The 23,144-nt window shown below is 33.0% G+C and overlaps 2 protein-coding genes across 2 annotated transcripts in view; both read right to left on the reverse strand.

Moving 5' to 3' along the window:
- The window catches only part of LOC129743810 (choline transporter-like 2), a 79,649-nt gene extending 75,383 nt beyond the window's left edge, over positions 1 to 4,266 (reverse strand). The window contains exon 1 of the mRNA XM_055736007.1: positions 3,693 to 4,266. The gene's annotated coding sequence lies outside the window, so the exon portion shown is untranslated. The remainder of the gene's footprint in view (positions 1 to 3,692) is intronic.
- An 11,893-nt stretch (positions 4,267 to 16,159) lies between these two features.
- On the reverse strand, positions 16,160 to 16,807 carry LOC129743387 (uncharacterized). Its single transcript, XM_055735383.1, has one exon. The coding sequence runs from the start codon at positions 16,805 to 16,807 to the stop codon at positions 16,160 to 16,162; it is 648 nt and encodes a 215-aa protein (XP_055591358.1).
- Between the last annotated feature and the right edge of the window lie 6,337 nt (positions 16,808 to 23,144).

Here is a 23,144-nt window from a genome sequence, read left to right on the forward strand (position 1 = left end):
GTCTTTACATTCGCTTATGCTTATGATACATACAAAGCCAGATCTTGTCAGCATTCCGGTGAGTACTAAAAGTACATTTACTCTCATGCAGTATTGGACGCAGAGACAACTGGAACCCAGGGAGGAAGAAACGTGGACAACAGTACCATACGTTTCCATGGCTATAACTAAGATGCTAACGTTGGGAGCACAGATGCTAAACTTCCTGTGCTCCTTGATGGTGGTCCGAGGAATTCGTCCTTCTGGGGATGGAAATGATGGAAATGATTTTTCTGCACAGAAATCCAAAACCCTAAAGCATGGATCACTACAAATCTGGACGCATTAAAACGGGTCTATCTCGGAGCTATGTTAACGAAATAAAAATGTTTTGTACTTGAAATGTAGGGTTTTTATTGCACTTTAAAGGAAAAATAAGAAAAAAATATTCCGATGTTGTTTTGATGAGTTTTCGAGCTTTTCATTGAGTATCACTCATTATAGTTTGAACACCCTATTCGCTGACCTCAGCGGCCATTTTGTTCCACAATCTCTTCATCTCTGTTGCTTCCCGAGTCGTCCTACCATTCTTCTTCATCTTCTGCTTGACAATTGCCCAAAATTTTTCGATAGAGCGGAATTGAGGACAGTTGGGTGGGTTGATGTCCTTTTCGACAAAATCCACCCGTTGGCCCAATACCACTGTAGAACCTCCTAGCTGTAGTGGCAGCTTGCCAAATCTGGCGAAAACTTAACTAGTCCTTTGTGAGATCTAATGTACGAAAAAAAAGTTGTTCAGGCATTCCTCCTTGTAAATTTCGGAGTCCATGGTCTTGTTTTTCACAAAAACCGGAATTTTCGTCCGCAGCTGCAAATACCTTGCCAGATCAAACACTTTCTTGCACACTTATCAGCAAAAACGAATTTGAAGTTGCCGGGGACATCACCATGACAAGTGGAGTGCACCACTGCAGTGGCTTTACATAATTTTTGGCCAGAAAGCTGCCCAAAATCCATCTTCACGTACGTTTCGTCATCCATGAGGATGCATCCGTCGAACTTCGTTGGAATCTTCTTGTATAACTTGCGGGCACGTCCTTTGGCTACTAAATTCTGCTTCAATGTCCGGTTTGGTTGCTTACTGGTCCGATAGGATCGTATTCCTTCGCGTAGACGAATTCTGCTGACGGTGCACCGGTCGGCGTTGAATTTTTTGGCAATGTCATAGTCCGACTACCCTGTGTTTTCCTTGATCATTCTCAACACCTTCAAATGTAGTTTCTGATTCTTAGGTCCACTATAACGCTTGGTATGAACCTGCCGATCTATAGTACGCATCTCATGGAAACGTTTGAGAACGCTACACACGGTTGATTTGACCATTTTTAACGATTTCGTGATTTTTGAACCCGACCACGTCGGGTTTTTGACGTGGTTGTTCAAAATTTATTTTCATCTCGCGGCTTCCATCACGTGTAACTTTTTCGAAACAAAACGAATCGTAATGAAATTTTCAGCACTGGTAGAAAAATAAAGAGTGTGTCCAGATTTGTAGTGATCCATGTTTTATGTATGAGTAATAAACTGACAATTATTTTAATTTTTTAACAAGAACCATTATGTTAAAATTTTCGCTTTCAGTTTATTATTGGCGTTAGTTATAGTATATATTAAAATTTGAGAGTTCCGGATTTCAATGCAGTATCATTTCTGGTCCTGACCTCGGATATAGCGCCTTTGCTCGCTCTTTTAAAAAACATTAGAAGAACAAAAAAAATAGTGTCAACACCCACCTCCCCCCCTCCCTCACACCCCACCACATTTTTTTACATCAGGTCTCGAATGTAACAGAATATGTTTTTTTCAATTTAAACTTGAATGAATTAACTTGGTTTTTACATAAATATGTTATATGATGTTTTTGAGAGAAATCTAATTTTTCACTGGGAGTGGATAAATTTTTTTTTGCATACTGTATATCAGATTAAGATGAAAAATTTGCACATAGGAGTTTTTATGGACCATTCGTCCATAAATCAATTGTTCATTGATTCCGATTATCCAATTTCCAAGAGGTCGTTTACATTAACTGTTGAGTTTGTTGGATAGGATACACACTATTTCAGTGTGAAAGTCAAGAAAACGAGTCATTTTTATGAACAAACAGTAGGTACATGTTTCTGAAATATTGTCGTAATTTTGCAACCGATCAAGAAAAAAAAACTTTTTAATGGGTGTTTTCTAAACCAATTGGATTTTGACAAGAATAAGGATCGTCTTTCGCTGTTGAATATTTTTCGCAATATTGTCAAGAAAATGTATCGGATTCATTATTCTAACGTTAATTCACCTTTACGTATCAATGGTTGAATGCGAAACGAAGTTTTTACGGGATCGTACATAGGCAGTTAAAGGAAATCGCCGACACCGGATTTTTTCACCGAATTTTCAACAGTGTAGTAATAATTTCGGTATTTTATTTTATAACTGTAATTATGCGTGAAATTGCGTATGCAACAAGAATGTTTCGCTGAACAATCTAAAACGGTAATGTACCATACCGCAATATTTGCCGAACAAACGGTAAAATGTATACCGATTCCCTGTTTTCATTACCGAGCGTTTAGTAATTTTCACCGAACACACTGTGAAAGTTCGTTTAACCCTCATCCGTCACTGAAATTTTCACCCGTTAAGGTCTCTTGAGTGTCTATTTGACACTTCTGACTAGAACCAATACATTTTTCTTGTATTTGAACCGATTTTTACATAATTTATAGTTTTGGAAACCTCATAATGTAACTCAAATAAGTTTTCAGACAATATTGACGTACAATACTTCAGTTATCCGTTGAAGAAAAATCCGAAAAAAACATACTTCAGAAAAAAGACTGTAGATCAGCTACGAAATGCTAAAAAAAAATCACTTAGTGTTCAAGAAAGCTGAAGTATGATAATAATACATTACACATAAGAATATATTTTTTTGAAATATTTTAAGATCATGACCACAAAAAATATTAAAAGGGGTGTAAAAACCGTACTTTTAAATCAATGAACAGTCAAAATCGTTTTAGTCATGTCAGAAAATTTTGAAAAAATGTTTGAAAAGTTGACGTAATTTGGCACATTTTTGCATCTTTAGATTTTTCAAAATATGAAACACAGAATGTTTGACAAATTTTCAACTGTTTGTCAATTTTTTTTTTTAAATAGTTTTGCATTTAAATTTAACTTTACACTGGATTTTGAGTCTGTTATCTCAAGATTTACGTAAAACATTCACATTCACCAGAAAGCCAATTTCATATCGATTGCGTATGCGCTGCGATACTTTACAAAAATATGATAAATAAAAATGTGACATACTTTCTGATCATAAAAGTCATAAATCCTGCGTATTGGAATGTGTTTCTTATCCTATATTATTCTTTTACAGTCACTGATAATTGAAAATACATTAAAAACTGTTTACTGTATGAACTTAATATTGCGACATATTCAAAATATGGATTTAATTAAAATTTCAAATTATTTTTTTTCAAATCATACAAAATCGACGTTCAGAAATTTTTGTTTAGAATGCTTGAAAGACACTTCGTATTTACCTACATAGCTACTTCAAAGTTTAATTGCGACAGTTGCCGTCGTTGGTTGGATGGAGCGCAATAAAAAGCAATCTTGGAAGGAATGTAATTGGCCGTAAACCTTACCGCACGTTCGCCCTTGCAAGTCGTCGACGGTATGAAGTATGAAGTGGGTTGATGTTGTTTTTACTCCGCTGCTACTCCAAGTCTTCCAGTTTGTACGAGAGAAACCGGACGATTAGAAACAGCTGACTTTGGCTTGGCTGCTGCAACGACGGTCGCACTAAGGTATGTTTGTCTTGCCAGAGACCACCTTACGGATTCTGTGTTTTGCTCACTTGATTCCACCGACCGCTCAAATCAACTGCATCTCCGCTTTACCGGATGACGTATTTTTCTCACATTCTCTTAGATGCACCTCCACCAGATGAGAGAGATGCTGCGATGCAATTTCCCACCCACCCACAACGCTACTTCTCACTTTCCCCGGTATGGCCCCCTGACTTGAAGCAAGGAACAGTTTCTTCTCTGTGTGGCTATTTCGGAACTTCTGCCCAGTTCTCCGACCTCTCTTTGTTCACGGTTGGAGTACGCAAGTAAACAATATTAAACCTTTTTACGGAACCCAAGACGCGTGGTTTTGGTTTGGTAGACAATGCTTATTCTTACAATGGATGTACCTATGCTTTCGTACGAAGGTAAATTAACACTTAGCACCAACCTGAGAATAGGCAGGTTGATTCCTCAAGGCCACTCTATTCACTGAAAAACAACCAAATCACTTTCCGCACTTCGGGAAATTGACAATTGAATTTTGTAATCCGCAGGCTTCTTGCTTAGGAACCCAATCGAAGTAGGTTGTTTAAGACGATTCACGGATGCTGAACTTCGCTACCCGACGCCTGCTTTGATCGTCGGGGGTGGAACTTTCCCAAACTTCCCACGCCGCCGCCTTTGTTGTCTATTCTGGTTTTTTGGCTATCAAGTTGCCAAAACCAAAAAAGCAAAACAAACAACAGTTAGTTCCCGACCTCGACCTCACTCAAGCCCCCAGAAGAAAGTATCGAACAAACCGCCTAGCCGACCTCAATGTCTACTTGAATCACAGAGCCCGACGCGCGCCGACACGTTTGACGGGAAACTATCGTTGAAACACATCCAACCGACCCGAATGGATGCAGGCGAATGATTGAGAAGCTCGAATTCGCCGAGGCGATGGTTGGTGTGGAAACTGTAAACGAAAAGCTGCTGCTGCTAGGTACTATGCATACGTATTATGCTACCGAGAGTCGATAATTTGAATGGCACTCGTGAGTTCTTCCTCCGTTTGTCGAAAAAAAAATAGTATAGATACTATAGTTGGTTCGATTTCAAATCCGATTCCGAGAATCATCACAATCGAAATCGCTATGCAACATCAATAAAATATCAATCGAAAGAAGCCGCTCGTCACCGGTAGGACGTATGACAGAAAAAAATGGTAAGGTGGTTACGGATTACATCCGGCAGCAGCCGTTTTAGGTCGGCAATAAATATGAGACAGTAAAACATTAATTGAACAAAATGACAGCAATTCAAAATTTTAAACTGTTTGTAAAAGGAATTATATAGTACCTACACACTTACTCAGGTCTTGGAAGGGATTTTTTTCACTGAACTATCAATAAGATAAGACAAAAAAATCAATATTTGCTGTGTATTCAATGAAGATCATTTAAAAAAAAAGTTGTTTTTGGTCATTTATTTCTTTGTTGGTTTTGGAGATTGAGACTCTGTCTAACACTGAAATACATATATAGGGGAGAGTGAGGTAACGTGGGCCATGGGGAAACTTGGACCACTCTAAATATCTCAGCTGTATGTATAGATAAAAACACGATTTAATACACTTGACAGTGGATTGTAGCCTTTCTTACAGCCTGTAAATTATATTTGGATACACATGACACAAAATGATTAACAAATGATAGATTTAAAAATTATATTTCATATGAAAAACATAATTTAAAACTTATTGGAAACTTTTGAATGACTGAATTCTGGAATATCTTGTATGTTCCCGGTTCTATGACATTTAATTTAACATCTATAAAATAGAAGAGATTTTAAAATTAAGAATTCAATTTAAAAAAAATAAATCAACCTCTCATTTGAAGGAAGCGAATATATTGAAAAAACAATTGAGTAAAATTACAACTGCTAGAGTAAAATACGATGCTTCCATGTAGGTTACAATTATTGATCGAATAACTATAGATATAAAACATTTTGACAACTTTGAAATGTCAATAATTTCAATTTTATCATTTTGCCATTTTTGAGAATTTTATCAATTTTGTCAATTTTCACCATTTTGTCAATTTTGTAAATTTTGTGAATTTTTATCAATTTTATCAATTTTGTCAATTTTGTTTATTTTAAAAATTATGCCAATTTTGTCAATTGACTCAATTTGGTCAATTTCGCAATTTTGTCAAATTAGTTATTTGACATATAGTTAATTTGGTTTTTGATTTTCTGATTTTCTTTTCCAATTTTGTAAATTTTGTCTATTTGGCCAAAATGGTCGTATTGGACAATTTTGGTCAGTTACATCCAAATTATCAATTGTTACATCGATTTTGTCAATATATTATGTAAATTTTGACAATATATTTTGTCATTTTGTGTAATTTTTGTCTTTAAAGTAATTTTTGTCGTTTTCGGCATTTGTCTCATTTTTGTCATACTTGTAATTTTGTCAATTTTGTCAATTTTGTCATTTTTGTCAATTTTGTCAATTTTGTTAATTTTTTCAATTTTGTCAATTTTGTCAATTTTGTTAATTTTGTCAATTTTGTCAATTTTGTCAATTTTGTCAATTTTGTCAATTTTGTCAATTTTGTCAATTTTGTCAATTTTGTCAATTTTATCAATTTTATCAATTTTGTCAATTTTGTCAATTTTGTCAATTTTGTCAATTTTGTCAATTTTGTCTATTTTGTCAGTTTTGTCAATTTTGTCAGTTTTGTGAATTTTGTCAATTTTGTCAATTTTGTCAATTTTGTCAATTTTGTCAATTTTGTCAATTTTGTCAATTTTGTGAATTTTGTCACTTGTGTCAATTTTGTCAATTTTGTCAATTTTGTCAATTTTGTCAATTTTGTCAATTTTGTCAATTTTGTCAATTTTGTCAATTTTGTCAATTTTGTCAATTTTGTCAATTTTGTCAATTTTGTCAATTTTGTCAATTTTGTCAATTTTGTCAATTTTGTCAATTTTGTCAATTTTGTCAATTTTGTCAATTTTGTCAATTTTGTCAATTTTGTCAATTTTGTCAATTTTGTCAATTTTGTCAATTTTGTCAATTTTGTCAATTTTGTCAATTTTGTCAATTTTGTCAATTTTGTCAATTTTGTCAATTTTGTCAATTTTGTCAATTTTGTCAATTTTGTCAATTTTGTCAATTTTGTCAATTTTGTCAATTTTGTCAATTTTGTCAATTTTGTCAATTTTGTCAATTTTGTCAATTTTGTCAATTTTGTCAATTTTGTCAATTTTGTCAATTTTGTCAATTTTGTCAATTTTGTCAATTTTGTCAATTTTGTCAATTTTGTCAATTTAATCAATTTTGTCAATTTTGGCAATTTTGGCAATTTTGTCAATTTTGTCAATGTTGTCAATTTTGTCAATTTTGTCAATTTTGTCAATTTTGTCAATTTTGTCAATTTTGTCAATTTTGTCAATTTTGTCAATTTTGTCAATTTTGTCAATTTTGTCAATTTTGTCAATTTTGTCAATTTTGTCAATTTTGTCAATTTTGTCAATTTTGTCAATTTTGTCAATTTTGTCAATTTTGTCAATTTTATCAATTTTGTCAATTGTGTCAATTTTGTCAACTTTGTCAATTTAGTCAATTTTGACAATTTCGTCAATTTTGTCAATTTTGTCAATTTTGTCAATTTTGTCAATTTTGTCAATTTTGTCAATTTTGTCAATTTTGTCAATTTTGTCATCTTTTGCCAATTTTGTCAATTTTGTCAATTTTGTCAATTTTGTCAATTTTGTCAATTTTGTCAATTTTGTCAATTTTGTCAATTTTGTCAATTTTGTCAATTTTGTCAATTTTGTCAATTTTGTCAATTTTGTCAATTTTGTCAATTTTGTCAATTTTGTCAATTTTGTCAATTTTGTCAATTTTGTCAATTTTGTCAATTTTGTCAATTTTGTCAATTTTGTCAATTTTGTCAATTTTGTCAATTTTGTCAATTTTGTCAATTTTGTCAATTTTGTCAATTTTGTCAATTTTGTCAATTTTGTCAATTTTGTCAATTTTGTCAATTTTGTCAATTTTGTCAATTTTGTCAATTTTGTCAATTTTGTCAATTTTGTCAATTTTGTCAATTTTGTCAATTTTGTCAATTTTGTCAATTTTGTCAATTTTGTCAATTTTGTCAATTTTGTCAATTTTGTCAATTTTGTCAATTTTGTCAATTTTGTCAATTTTGTCAATTTTGTCAATTTTGTCAATTTTGTCAATTTTGTCAATTTTGTCAATTTTGTCAATTTTGTCAATTTTGTCAATTTTGTCAATTTTGTCAATTTTGTCAATTTTGTCAATTTTGTCAATTTTGTCAATTTTGTCAATTTAATCAATTTTGTCAATTTTGGCAATTTTGGCAATTTTGTCAATATTGTAAATGTTGTCAATTTAGTCAATTTTGTCAATTTTGTCAATTTTGTCAATTTTGTCAATTTTGTCAATTTTGTCAATTTTGTCAATTTTGTCAATTTTGTCAATTTTGTCAATTTTGTCAATTTTGTCAATATTGTAAATGTTGTCAATTTTGTCAATTTTGTCAATTTTGTCAATTTTGTCAATTTTGTCAATTTTGTCAATTTTGTCAATTTTGTCAATTTTGTCAATTTTGTCAATTTTGTCAATTTTGTCAATTTTGTCAATTTTGTCAATTTTGTCAATTTTGTCAATTTTGTCAATTTTGTCAATTTTGTCAATTTTGTCATTTTTTGTCATTTTTTGTCAATTTTGTCAGTTTTGTCAATTTTGTCAATTTTGTCAATTTTGTCAATTTTGTCAATTTTGTCAATTTTGTCAATATTGTAAATGTTGTCAATTTTGTCAATTTTGTCAATTTTGTCAATTTTGTCAATTTTGTCAATTTTGTCAATTTTGTCAATTTTATCAATTTTATCAATTTTGTCAATTTTGTCAATTTTGTCAATTTTGTCAATTTTGTCAATTTTGTCTATTTTGTCAGTTTTGTCAATTTTGTCAGTTTTGTGAATTTTGTCAATTTTGTCAATTTTGTCAATTTTGTCAATTTTGTCAATTTTGTCACTTGTGTCAATTTTGTCAATTTTGTCAATTTTGTCAATTTTGTCAATTTTGTCAATTTTGTCAATTTTGTCAATTTTGTCAATTTTGTCAATTTTGTCAATTTTGTCAATTTTGTCAATTTTGTCAATTTTGTCAATTTTGTCAATTTTGTCAATTTTGTCAATTTTGTCAATTTTGTCAATTTTGTCAATTTTGTCAATTTTGTCAATTTTGTCAATTTTGTCAATTTTGTCAATTTTGTCAATTTTGTCAATTTTGTCAATTTTGTCAATTTTGTCAATTTTGTCAATTTTGTCAATTTTGTCAATTTTGTCAATTTTGTCAATTTTGTCAATTTTGTCAATTTTGTCAATTTTGTCAATTTTGTCAATTTTGTCAATTTTGTCAATTTTGTCAATTTTGTCAATTTTGTCAATTTTGTCAATTTTGTCAATTTTGTCAATTTTGTCAATTTTGTCAATTTTGTCAATTTTGTCAATTTTGTCAATTTTGTCAATTTTGTCAATTTTGTCAATTTTGTCAATTTTGTCAATTTAATCAATTTTGTCAATTTTGGCAATTTTGGCAATTTTGTCAATTTTGTCAATGTTGTCAATTTTGTCAATTTTGTCAATTTTGTCAATTTTGTCAATTTTGTCAATTTTGTCAATTTTGTCAATTTTGTCAATTTTGTCAATTTTGTCAATTTTGTCAATTTTGTCAATTTTGTCAATTTTGTCAATTTTGTCAATTTTGTCAATTTTGTCAATTTTGTCAATTTTGTCAATTTTGTCAATTTTGTCAATTTTATCAATTTTGTCAATTGTGTCAATTTTGTCAACTTTGTCAATTTAGTCAATTTTGACAATTTCGTCAATTTTGTCAATTTTGTCAATTTTGTCAATTTTGTCAATTTTGTCAATTTTGTCAATTTTGTCAATTTTGTCAATTTTGTCAATTTTGTCATCTTTTGCCAATTTTGTCAATTTTGTCAATTTTGTCAATTTTGTCAATTTTGTCAATTTTGTCAATTTTGTCAATTTTGTCAATTTTGTCAATTTTGTCAATTTTGTCAATTTTGTCAATTTTGTCAATTTTGTCAATTTTGTCAATTTTGTCAATTTTGTCAATTTTGTCAATTTTGTCAATTTTGTCAATTTTGTCAATTTTGTCAATTTTGTCAATTTTGTCAATTTTGTCAATTTTGTCAATTTTGTCAATTTTGTCAATTTTGTCAATTTTGTCAATTTTGTCAATTTTGTCAATTTTGTCAATTTTGTCAATTTTGTCAATTTTGTCAATTTTGTCAATTTTGTCAATTTTGTCAATTTTGTCAATTTTGTCAATTTTGTCAATTTTGTCAATTTTGTCAATTTTGTCAATTTTGTCAATTTTGTCAATTTTGTCAATTTTGTCAATTTTGTCAATTTTGTCAATTTTGTCAATTTTGTCAATTTTGTCAATTTTGTCAATTTTGTCAATTTTGTCAATTTTGTCAATTTTGTCAATTTTGTCAATTTTGTCAATTTTGTCAATTTTGTCAATTTTGTCAATTTTGTCAATTTTGTCAATTTAATCAATTTTGTCAATTTTGGCAATTTTGGCAATTTTGTCAATATTGTAAATGTTGTCAATTTAGTCAATTTTGTCAATTTTGTCAATTTTGTCAATTTTGTCAATTTTGTCAATTTTGTCAATTTTGTCAATTTTGTCAATTTTGTCAATTTTGTCAATTTTGTCAATTTTGTCAATTTTGTCAATTTTGTCAATTTTGTCAATTTAATCAATTTTGTCAATTTTGGCAATTTTGGCAATTTTGTCAATATTGTAAATGTTGTCAATTTTGTCAATTTTGTCAATTTTGTCAATTTTGTCAATTTTGTCAATTTTGTCAATTTTGTCAATTTTGTCAATTTTGTCAATTTTGTCAATTTTGTCAATTTTGTCAATTTTGTCAATTTTGTCAATTTTGTCAATTTTGTCAATTTTGTCAATTTTGTCAATTTTGTCAATTTTGTCAATTTTGTCAATTTTGTCAATTTTGTCAATTTTGTCAATTTTGTCATTTTTTGTCATTTTTTGTCAATTTTGTCAGTTTTGTCAATTTTGTCAATTTTGTCAATTTTGTCAGTTTTGTCAGTTTTGTCAATTTTGTCAATTTTGTCAATTTTGTCAATTTTGTCAATTTTATCAATTTTGTCAATTGTGTCAATTTTGTCAACTTTGTCAATTTAGTCAATTTTGACAATTTCGTCAATTTTGTCAATTTTGTTAATCCAGTGCATAGTTGAATTTATTTCTTAGTAAATCTGAGAAATTGCAAATTGGCAAAAGGTTAAAAAATAGCTACCTTTGAAAATTCGTCAAAAATTTTGTTTTCCGTATTTTGACAATCTAAAAATGCAAAAAGGTGGCAAATTACGTCAACTTTTGAATCTTTTCCACAATGTATCTGGTGTGATTTATACAATTTGGACGTTCCATTTATTGAAAAGTACGGTTTTTACACCACTTTCTTACCTTATTAGTTTAAGGGGATGAATAACACGAAAGTGTTAAAATCCCAGAAAAACAAAAAACACATCTTACATTATTAGTGCTCATGGTCTTAAAAAGCTTCAAAAAAATAAATCCTTACTTCAGCTTTCTTGGACACTAATTGAAAATTTTATTTCAGCATTCCGTAGCTGATCTATTTCGGTTTTTTTTTTCTTAGACTTTGAATAACGGAGAACTGAAGCGTTGTAGCTGAATATTGTCCGAGAAACACATTCAAAATACAATACGAGGTTCAAAAAGCTATACATTTAGTAAAACTCGGTTGAGAAACAAAAGATATCTACATATATTGGTTTGAGTATGGAGTGTCATATTGACACTTCAGGGACTGTAACGGGTAAAAATTTCAGGGACGGATGAAGGTTAAGGTCGCGGTACAGCACAGGTGAAAATAAACATGAAAAAAATATTTTAAAAAATCTTAAGAAACTACATAACTTAGTTTTGTAACATGGTTAAATCGATGGGAAATAGTTAAAAGATGAACTTTGAACTGGTCTCCTCGATTTTTACCGCGGGACAGGGCCGGATTAAGCCTTCGGGGGGCCCGGGGCATTTTTTTTCGGGGGGCCCGGGGCATTTTTTTTTCGGGGGGCCCCAATGAATATTCTTTTATATGTCATCTCAGAGAAAACATAATATTTTAAAGATATGAAGAAACTGAAAACGAGTTCATTTCCATTTATCCGGTTTTATACGGGCATGATCAAAAATTCAGTTTTGAAATTTAGGAAAGTTGCGGTCCGGCCCAGTAAGCTAAAAATCTTTGAAGAAAGCCCAGTTTCCACCAGATTTATTCACATTACTTGCAAAACCAAACAAAAAACTGGAGTTGATTTATTATATTTTTTTATTATATTGCATTGTCAACCATTATGTCTGGTGGCTTCAAACAAACGTTGTATAAACATCTAAAGAATTCACTGAAAATTGCTACAAAAGTCATCAAAACAACTTTAAAATGTTTGTTTTATATATAGACAAGGCCGGATCAAAGGGGGGGCCCCGAGAGAATAAAAAAAGTTTTAACATTGCTTTGATCATACCACTGCAAATCCATGAAAAGAAACCAAAACTAGAAAATCGGAATGAAAACTTGAAATAAAAAAACTAAAGGTTAGTTTTTGTCTTAAAAAGTTCTCCCACATTTTGCGAGCTGAGAACATCAAAACCTTCTCGACAAAACCGAATTCGAATAGAAAAGAATATGAGGCAAAACACCTCAAATTTTCATTTTTTATCGAAATATAACAGTTTCGATATTCTGTACAGAACAAGTAAAATAAAGAAAAAAACATCTCCTCATTTTCATTACATTCAATCGTCTTTCACAACAATAATGTTTGTTGATAGGCTAAGATTCCAAATTATGGTTTACTGCACTAAAATAGCAGCTTTCGTTTTATGATAAACATTTCAGAATTTTACCCAGGCAGTAACCGGCTTAATACCGCGTATTATAATAACTTTTCGCCTTTCAATCCTTATGATTGAAATTTTCATTGGTTTATAAATTCTAAACCCTTTTCCCTACCAATTTTTGAAAAAAAAATCTTTAAAAAAACTGTAGTTGCCTAAATTGGACCAATCGACAGTACGGGGTTTCTTTATTGAATTTCCATCCCAATTTCTGTCTCAGACTTGAAATTTGTATTGGAACATTTTCAACTGATTTAATCAAAATTTTATCATCTACTGAAGTGAATTTCCTGAATTCAGCATACCATTTTCCAAATGATCATTCTCAAATTATCATAAAAACGATCTGATAGTTGAGTTACTAGTATCTTTGATTGATTTTCTTAATATGAATATTTCTATGATCTTAATCTTATCTTTTTCCAGATTCAATTCATTGGGATTTTCAAGTCTTGTGTTGTTTCTTCATTTACTGAAGTTCAGTTTCATAATTTTTCTGAATTTTTAAAATTCAGGATCTGTGTTTAAAGTACAAAACTCATTTGGATTCCTTATCTGTTTTTTTTTTTCAATGATAACTGAATCTGTGTTTTAAAAATTTAATCTTTATTCTCAATTTTTTTTCAACCGATCATTTTTGCACTAATACCCCTTTGGCTTTCAGGGCATCGAAAAAAACTTTCGTCACATTTAGAATAACAATTTGATAAAAAAAATTATCTGATGTGAATCATATTCAAAAACCTTTCATGAAAAGATATTTTTTGTATTTCAAAGACATACAATTGAAATTAACATTTGGTGCCATTTCTGTTTTTGCTCTGATTTTAACTTTGTGTCTCTTTTTTTAATTTAATTCATATTTTGTTTCTCATAACTTGATTTGAAATGATGATTTAGATTTGAGCCACTGAATTTTTGTTCTAAATATAACATGATTTAAAGTTTTGAATTCTTAAGCTCTTATATCTGTATCTCTATGGAATGTGAATTTTATTATTTTGTTGATTTTTTTTAAATTTTGTTTTCTATGTTTCAAATCTTCATGATACTTCTTAATTGTCACTAGGTAAATATTTCTCGAATAAGCACAAACCAGACGATCAATGATGATATGAACATCGTTTAAAATATGTATCCGGTCATTTTTCAAATTTAAGAATTTAGGTTGGTGAAAAGGGTCTTAAAATAAAAGAGAATTAAATTTTGCATTTTGCAGCTTAAATCATAGTTTTTATTTCAAAGAAATTTCTAAACTCTTTCGCAATGTTTACAAATGATTATTTAACAATTTATATTTGAAGATACCTGAAACTATTTTCTACGCAGACAAACTGGTTTTTTGAAGATAGTTTTTATACTGAACTCATCTTCAGTTTTTTACACGTTTAAAAGGTTTTGTATTTTCTAGGATAGCATTTGAAAAAAAAAATGAATTATTGGGGCCCCCCCAAAAAAATTGCCCCGGGCCTCCCGATGGCTTAATCCGGCGGCGGCGCGGGAATTTTATCGTGTTGGAGAAATCGAAATGAAAACATTTTTCAGAAGTTTTAAACATTGAGACCGGTTCAAAATTCAGCTTTTCCCCATCGATTCTACCATATTACAAAGCCGATATATGTAGCTTTTTTGTGTTATTGACAAAATAAGATTTTTCAATTTCATTTTCACCTGAGGTGTTTTTTTAATTAGTTAATCACTCAGGTGGTAAATCCTTTTTACGGATTGTATTCCAATGCACGGCGAGCCACCGCGCTACGAAAATTTTATTTGGATGGGAAAGTTATTTTGTTTCAAAGTTTGATAAAAAGACTTATCTCACATTTAATATTTTGATCTAATTTTCGAAATTGTGAAAGTTTTTAAATATTTTTAAGTTGAGGAAATTTGGGCCGGGTCTTTTGATTTCCTGGATTTCCCTTGCTTACGTTTAAATTTAATACCTAACAATCATTGAAACTTTAACGAAGGCAAGGGAAATAAAAATTTTAATGTGGATGCCAAATAACTTAAAAATGCAGAAAACGACGAGATCTGATGTTTTCTTGAATTCATGAGACATAAATCTTAGGCCAAAAATCGACTTTGTGGAACATGAGGCTATGATCATTTAGTATCCGGGCAGTTTCAAACCTCTGTACTTTAAAAACTATTGATTTGATCGAAAAACTTTCTATGGAGGAAATGAAGATGTTATTATGATATTTGATGTAAAAATATTAAAAAAATAATTTATCGTTGATGACAAGAAATACTCTTACTTTTGAAAAAATATAACTTTTATCTTTGCACACTTTTTTCAGCCATGTATTGATCTATTATTTTTACCACAGAAGCTAAACCTTTTCAAAATCATGATATTTTACACAAATTCATCTGTAAAAATCAATTGGAATCTGGTTGGAAACTTTTAATGAGTAGGCATCTCGAAGAATATGATCTCTTAAATTCGGGTTTAATATAAATTTCTTGGTCCATCACAACACATCTGTCACATTGCATAAAATCCGGTTACACAGATTGCGAGCCATGGAACTGCTAATTTTTAGTTAATTCCCGGGTGTCCACTTGACAGGCAACACTTTTTGCCTGTCGGAAACGGATTTACTGCATAGTTAAGAGGTCTGTTGTTCCCAATAACCATAAATTTGTTCCTATAGTTGAGATCAAGAGTTCCACTCCGATGCTTGGTTTGAATTTCGTAAGCATCCTAGAGTGGCTCCATATACTTCTCAACCATCTGGACCAAAAAAAATTAAAAAAAAATAAACAGTTCATGAGTTTTCAAGTCAAAAAAAAATGAATTTCCGAGACGCAAAGTGCGTAAAAGGAGAAAATTTGTGCAAAATTATTTTTACTATGGCTTTTTGCACCGTAAATGTGGGACGATTGGCGTACCCCTCGGTGAAACCGAAGAAAAAATTGGTTCTAATCACTACTCTCGACCGATGCGCACGCATCCCGCGTTCGTAAAACAAAATCGCTAATAAAGTTAAGTTTTATATTTCTCATCAACTCCTCCCTCTTTTCTTAAATAAATATCTCAAACACACGTTAACATAAAAATGTGAAAAAAATAGGCAAGATAGTCCTTTTCATAACCAACACAACGCTGCTAAAGCTTTGCATATCCGAGCTCTAATAACCTAGCTATTACCGAGATGAAGTTCCCAGATACTAAATGATCATAGCCTTAGCAGTTTTTTTAGGAATACCAGAGGCTTTACATGGAGCGTTTCAGAGTTATGTAATAAAATAAATCACAAATTGCAGCGACAGGCTAACCTATTGGTTTCACTTATAAACCACATTCTAGGCTCCAGCGCTTAGCATTAAATGAATCATCTAAACATGAATGATCTGCTTCATCGGTAACAGACGATCGCAAGTAGGAAAACTTATCAATTTGAGAAAGTTGGCTGTGGTTGTTGATTAGACTGGTAAACATATCACGAAAGGTAACCCACTCTCGGATCTTTCCTCCAAATCTGGGTAGTTGAATATCGGGAAGCTTAACTCGAGACATAGCCGAGTTTTCGCTCCCAGGGTCACCCTCTATTTCAATTGGTTCTCTAATCTTAGGCCGAAGGTTGATCAACGCAGCCTTTGAGAGGTAGTACAGCTTCTCAACTTCGGAGGCTACTTCATCAAACTCAGCTTCACGATGAGCAGCTTGCGTTTTAACTCGTCGTTTTCGTTGCGCTTCCGACTCTTCCGTATCCGGCCTTCTTTCCAAATCTTCGTCATCGAGAATCACCTTCATCTTCCTCTGCACCTCGTAGAATTTACGCATAGTACTATCCAAGGTATCCAAGCGAACTTCAATCTCGACTTCATGTAGCCCTCTTTGGAAATCTTTCACAAATTCGGCAATTGATTTGATGGTCCTTCTCAATTGGCGGTCCTGCTCCTTCAACTCGCTGTAGTCAATATCTTCACCGCCCATCACGTTTTACCAAAAAAAACTGACTAAAATCTGACACAATAAACTGACTCAAAATAATGGACAAGTTTGCTAATAATATTTTCAATATAAGCTCACATCGACACGGTGTAATTGATCGTGATGCATCAGCTGCCAACACCAAACACCTTTCCTCAAAACACTTCGTGAATTACTTGAAGACAATTAATTTACTCATTCGACACGCACTAGCTTTCGCAGCTATAGGTAAAATAAATCTGACACTGACCACCCAGATCACTGACAAAATCTGACGAATTCCCTGACTCAAAAATGAATGGAAATGCAATTATGTTCACTGTACTCACTTATTAGTTGCCCTTATTCAATACGCATAATTGAATTACTCAACTCAACGTTCCACAAAACTAGCGCGCTCGATTGACTGGGGGAATCAAACGGAAAATTGACTGCCAAGGTGAACCAAAATAACAGCGAAGAAGGACCTTAATTCAACAGGGAGTGCACATTTAAATCACCCCAAATACCACCAGAAAATCCAATTACTTCAATTCGATTTTTATTCAATTCAAGTAAACCATGCACACTTCTACTTCCCTGTAATCCGACTTAAATCCTGCGTCCAACCTTTTGGAGAAGGTCTCTTAGGTGTAGCGAAATGGCGCAGGATTGCGCGATGGCGACCCAGTGATGCTGCAAACGGCTTGATGCCCACAAACTACAAAGATGAAAGCTTCCTTGGCTTAGCGGGTAGTCCGAAGAATGTGGATGATTTTTTCTCCAAAAACAACACGGATCACCCGTCGGTCACAAAACAGTCTTAGCTCTATCTGGCTCGAATGGACCAAATGTTCCGGATCGTCTCAAGCTAAGTTCAGTGGACTGTATTAAACACTGACGATCGGAACAGAACACTTAATTGTCCACACACTGGGGGGGAAAAAGGGGGCGATTACGGCCGCCACAACACTATCACTTTTCTGGAGGATTGATCCCGGTGATAGTCTCACTAGAACGGGGTATTTCTTCTTCTAATAACACTCGAATGGTTCCGGGGGAAACTTAACTTTTATTCCCTTAATCGATCGACCGACGGGGTTAAAATAAGGAGGCGATGTTGCTCGGTTGGAATTTGCATTGGAATGATTTACACAGCAAAAAATAATGTAAGGATGAACGATGTAATTTCTGGAAATGATGTAGTTTTAGGGATTTCTGTTGCAATGATACATCTAAACGATGTACACAATGCGAATACGTCGTGTAGTGTAATATCACAACCTTCTATGTGATATCGCATCAAGTAGTCAATGTTTTCTTCAATTGACGCTCAAATTTTATTCATTTCAAAAACTAAAAAACAGATTACGGACCTCAGCTGTATTTGTTTGGCTTGTGAGTACAACCAAAATTCAATAAAAATGTAAGCAAAGCTATAGCTTTCATTATAATTACATTATTTTTCATTTTTAGGAATTTCGGGCTACTTGCCTGAGCGGTACAAAAATTGATAAATGATTTCAAACATCCGGATACATCAAGACGATGTAATATTAAGTAACATTTGCGACTCAAGTTATGTGCAGGTATTTGATGTAATATCACAACACTTTTTTTGCTGTGTATTACTCCTATCTTATCAGCTGTTTCTGTTAACACGATCGATAGTCGATCGTGCCATGGAGAATGAGTTCTTAGGAGAGAATTTACTTCCCGTTGATATCGGTAGGGTGGCTCAGCTAAAAGTTATATAATCCAAAACAAAATCAAATACGACACTTCAATGAAATCATGACTTAAAATCAGCACATTACATCCATTTTATGTGGAAATACGTCTCAGCGAATTTCTGATAACTCTCGTTGACGTTTTTGCAGTTCTTAATGTGATAAAAATATCACAAAAAATTAAAACTTAGTCAGTTAGTGTTTTTAAAGGGTGATACGGTCAAAATTTGGTCAAGGGAAAACGCGTGTAAATCGGTGAAATCGTTTATTTAAAAAATCAAATTAAATTTCTTTTTCAAGTTTAATTAGTATAAAATTCAGGAAAAATATTCAGTAAGGCTTCCGCTTTTCCAAATCCGAATTGCCGGGCCTTACGCTTAACCCCTGCCATCAGATTTTGTACAGCCACCTTGTCCACCTTCTTCGCCGCCGAAAGCCAGTTTGCCTTGAACTGCTGCTCGTCCTTAGCAGTTTTTTTTTTGGTATTCTTTAGGTTCCGCTTGACAATTGCCCAGTATTTCTCAATTGGGCAGAGCTCTGGCGTGTTGGGAGGGTTCTTGTCCTTGGGTGTGGCTATGAAAAGGTAAAGATGGCTTGCCAAACCAGATATTTCTTCGCGAACTTTGACAGTTTCATGTGGTTAAAAATATCTGCTACCTTTCCCCTTCCTTTTGCCGTATAAAACTCCTGTCCCGGAAGCTGCTTGTAGTCGGCTTTGACGTAGGTTTCGTCGTCCATTACCACGCAGTCAAACTTCGTCAGCATCGTCGTGTACAGCCTCCGGGATCGCGCTTTGGCCATTTTTTTTGTTTATCATCGCGATTTGGAGTCACTACCTTTTTGTAAGTCGATAGTCCGGCTCGTTTTTTGGCTCGATGCACGGTTGTAGACGATACACCCAGCTTATTTGTGGCATCTCGGAGAGAGAGGATAGGGTTTCGCTTGAAACTACCGGCAACTCTCTTTGTCGTCTCAGCGGCTTCCGGTTTTCGATTTCCCCCCGATCCAGACTTCCTGGCTGCCGACAAACGTTCCCCAAACACTTTAATTACATTTGTAACGGTTGAATTGGCAACTTTTAGCGATTTTGCTAGCTTCGCGTGCGAGTAGCTCGGATTTTCGCGACGCTCGAGCAAAACTTTGATACGCTGATCTTCTTCCTTGGACGGCATTTTGACAACTGAAGAGTGAATTCCAAAATCAAAATAGGAGCAACATTCTACACACACACACTTTCAAAATGAGGGTTGTTCAGGTTTTTAAATGCAAAATTGAAAGAAATACGTCAAGTTGATATTGACCAAATTTTGACCGTATCACCCTTTATAGATACCTCATTAGCATTCCAGACTGCCCGATTTTAATCGGACTTGCCTGGATTTTCAAAGAAAAAACTGGGAATGCCTGGTCCGGTCTGGTTGCCCGGGTATCGAGGAAAAAGGCCCAGTTTTTTTCAGGATTTTACACAATTTTTACGAAATTCCAAAATTTCAACTTGTTTTAGCGGACAAATTCGCATGCCTTTTTTTTTTGAAATTGTGAGATAAGATTTGAATGCCGCTGATGTGCCTTGGAACAAATCATTTTTCGTGTGTTTATCTTTCAGCTTTTCTCTTGCCTTTTTAGGGAAAATACGTAGATTATGGCTAGATTTGCCCGGATATTTCCCGGTTTTGAGTTTAAAATTTAGGAACCCAATGTCAGGATTTGCCCGGCCTGGATACGTGTAGATAAAATCTGGAATGCCTACTCAATAAATAACAGGTTTAAAATGAATAGATACCGTAAACTGGGGGAACTTCGATCATCGGTAACTTCGATCAACATGAAATTTTTGCAGATAATCATCATTAACTAAGTAAAAAGTTAAAATATCTGAAAATTGTTTAAAAGACTATAAATTGAGCTACAAATCAACTAAATTTGGTTTTTATTAGAAGATTTTTGATATCACTGAAAATGTAATTTTAAAATCTTAAAATATCTGGTTTTTCGAAGGCTCACAAACAAACATCTCTCCTGATCAAATTTAAGCATTTAGGAGCAAATGGATTGTTTTATGTGAAAGTTCAACTTTTTTCTTTGTTTAGATTTAGTTTAGTAGTGTTATTTTTATGGTCATTTAATAATTTTTGGATATTGAAAAAACCGTAACGAGCATATTTTTTTCAATTTCGATTAAGAGTTAATCACCGTCGATTTAATTTTTATTAATTTTCGTAGAGGAGATAAGGGCATAATGGCCACCTTAAGGAAAACGCTTATTTCACCATGGAAAATACACACTATTAATTTTTTGGTGTAAATTTATGTCAAATTGGATGCACAAAATTGAAGCATCACTTTTGACATAAAATTACACTACGAAAGACAGAAACGCTTGAAGCCATAAATTTTCAGACATTAATTAAGTGACGTATTTTACATAATATTACATCATCGATGATGTAAATTTCTGTCAAATAGGATGCATAAAAGGGAAACATGTATTCCAACATAAATTTAGATCTTTTCAGCAATAACATTGCGTTATAAAACAAAAGGGTGTTATGGGCTTTCGGATACACAATTTTAAGTGGCAAAAAACTGTTTTCGGCGAGAGTAAATTAAAAATTAATTATACAAAATAATTTATTTTACGTAATTATGAATTATTGGTTTGCCTCAGATAGTTCTTAATTAAATTTATAGCACAATTGTAACATAAGTCGCAGTGTAACGTAACCAAAAAAAATAATATTAAAACTTAAAGCACAGACTAGTCTGTGCTTAAAGTGCTACTTCGTGATTATTTTGAAGTTAATACACCAACAAATGGTTTTTTTTCAATGTTTTCAATGTACATATACAAAAAAAATCACTGAATTTTGAAGATTGTATCAGACAATGTCCATGCTACTGTTTGATAATACTACTGTTTCGCTATTGCTCCCGGTTGTAAAGGTGTAGGTACTGAAAGCGAAAGTTTCAAATGAAAAAAACTATTTTTATCATTGCTATTTCAAAATCATTGGCTTTCCATAACTTTTTTTTGAGTCAATTTATGACATGAAAAAAGTGAAATGAATGATATTATCATTTATGAAGTCTTTTTGCACTTTTGCAAGTTTACAAACAATGTTTTAACGCCTTTGTGTAGAGATCGTATAAGTTTCATAGCGTTGCTTGTACAAAGGTGCTTAAATTCACGACTCGGTTCGAAATCGCATTTTGAATATAACTTCAGGCGTTTAAGTGATGTGTTTGTATAACAGAATTCAAACAGGATTCAAATAAACTAAAAATATCAAAATTTCAGCACCGAATTAAATTTTAGTTCATTAGTAAAGCGATAAGCCAGACCTCTCTACTGAGTATATCTAACGTAGTGATTTTAGTTGCTTATAAAATCTTCAATGTGAAACGTGTTCTTAAATCGTCTAGGTGTGTAAATGTAGTGATTTGTTTTCGATGTGTTCTATCCCAGGACATAACAAACTTTTTTCCTTCAAAATTTGACCGTTGAATTTATCATTTTCTTACCGGATGTGTAATCCAAGGAATGAAAATGTTTCCTCATGTTCGGATAAATTCAGACTATCGTGCTCTGCCAAATTGGATCGTTATTTCGATTTGTTTCTGCACTGCACCTTCGTTTTAATTCATTGTTGCTGCAGTCTGAAAGTGGAAAGAAGTTTTTTAGAAATAATTAGAGAGCTATTCAAGCTGGGACATACTAAATACGGGTGATTGGTATAAATATAAACTGATCAACATTATAAACTAACTTCTAATGTTTACCTTTCATTATCGATTCGAACGTTGTTGTTGTTGTTGTTGTTGTTGATGTTTTATTTGGGATTTTAAGCCTCTTGCGTTTATTCATCCCATCGATTCGAACGTTTCCTTGTGAGGTTCGTCTGGGGGACTTTCTTCGATGGATTCGGAATCGTTCCATTTTTTCTTCACCGAACTTTGTTCATGTTGCTTTCGCGCCGGAGGTGCCCACTTTTTGGCTGGCAGTTTGCAGGAGCTCTCCAGTGGTGTTTGGTTATACTACGTGATTTTCCCGAACGGAGTCAATGTCGCACGGGACCCCGGCACAGGAGAAGTATACTAATTGTGGACGTTCCGTCTCTGTGGTGCGCATCACTGATCAGGACGTATTTGACTGTTGCTGCTTTTTATGATAGAACGACGAACGTAAGAAATAGAATAGAGGCTTGAAAAAAATTAAGTCTTATTTTGAAGTACTTACCCCTGACAGCGCAATTGGTGCGGGGGTCGAAATCGATCGTTTAATTGCCGTTGAGACGTGCTACAGGCATGGCAATAACCGCCGATCAAGGGTTGGATGCGAGTTGACAGAATGTCCGGCACTGCGGGTGGACTGCGGGACGTATTCTCGAAATCAGGACGACGTTCACAGGGTTTTCACTACTATAGTCCTATTTGCCGCTAATAGTATTCGTGTCATAGTTCAGGGCTTTGCACTGAAACTTTTTCATTTTGGGAACATTAACCTAAAAAACGAACGTGTTTGTCGGCCGACTGCTCGATTTTTGCACTGAAATTTTTGGAGGTTAATTGTCCCGTTCTCGTCCGTACACGCCAGTGGGATACCAGTTAATGTGCGTGAGAAATGTCAAAAA

This window comes from Uranotaenia lowii, chromosome 2 (genome assembly GCF_029784155.1).
Source record: "Uranotaenia lowii strain MFRU-FL chromosome 2, ASM2978415v1, whole genome shotgun sequence".
Lineage (NCBI taxonomy): Eukaryota > Metazoa > Arthropoda > Insecta > Diptera > Culicidae > Uranotaenia > Uranotaenia lowii.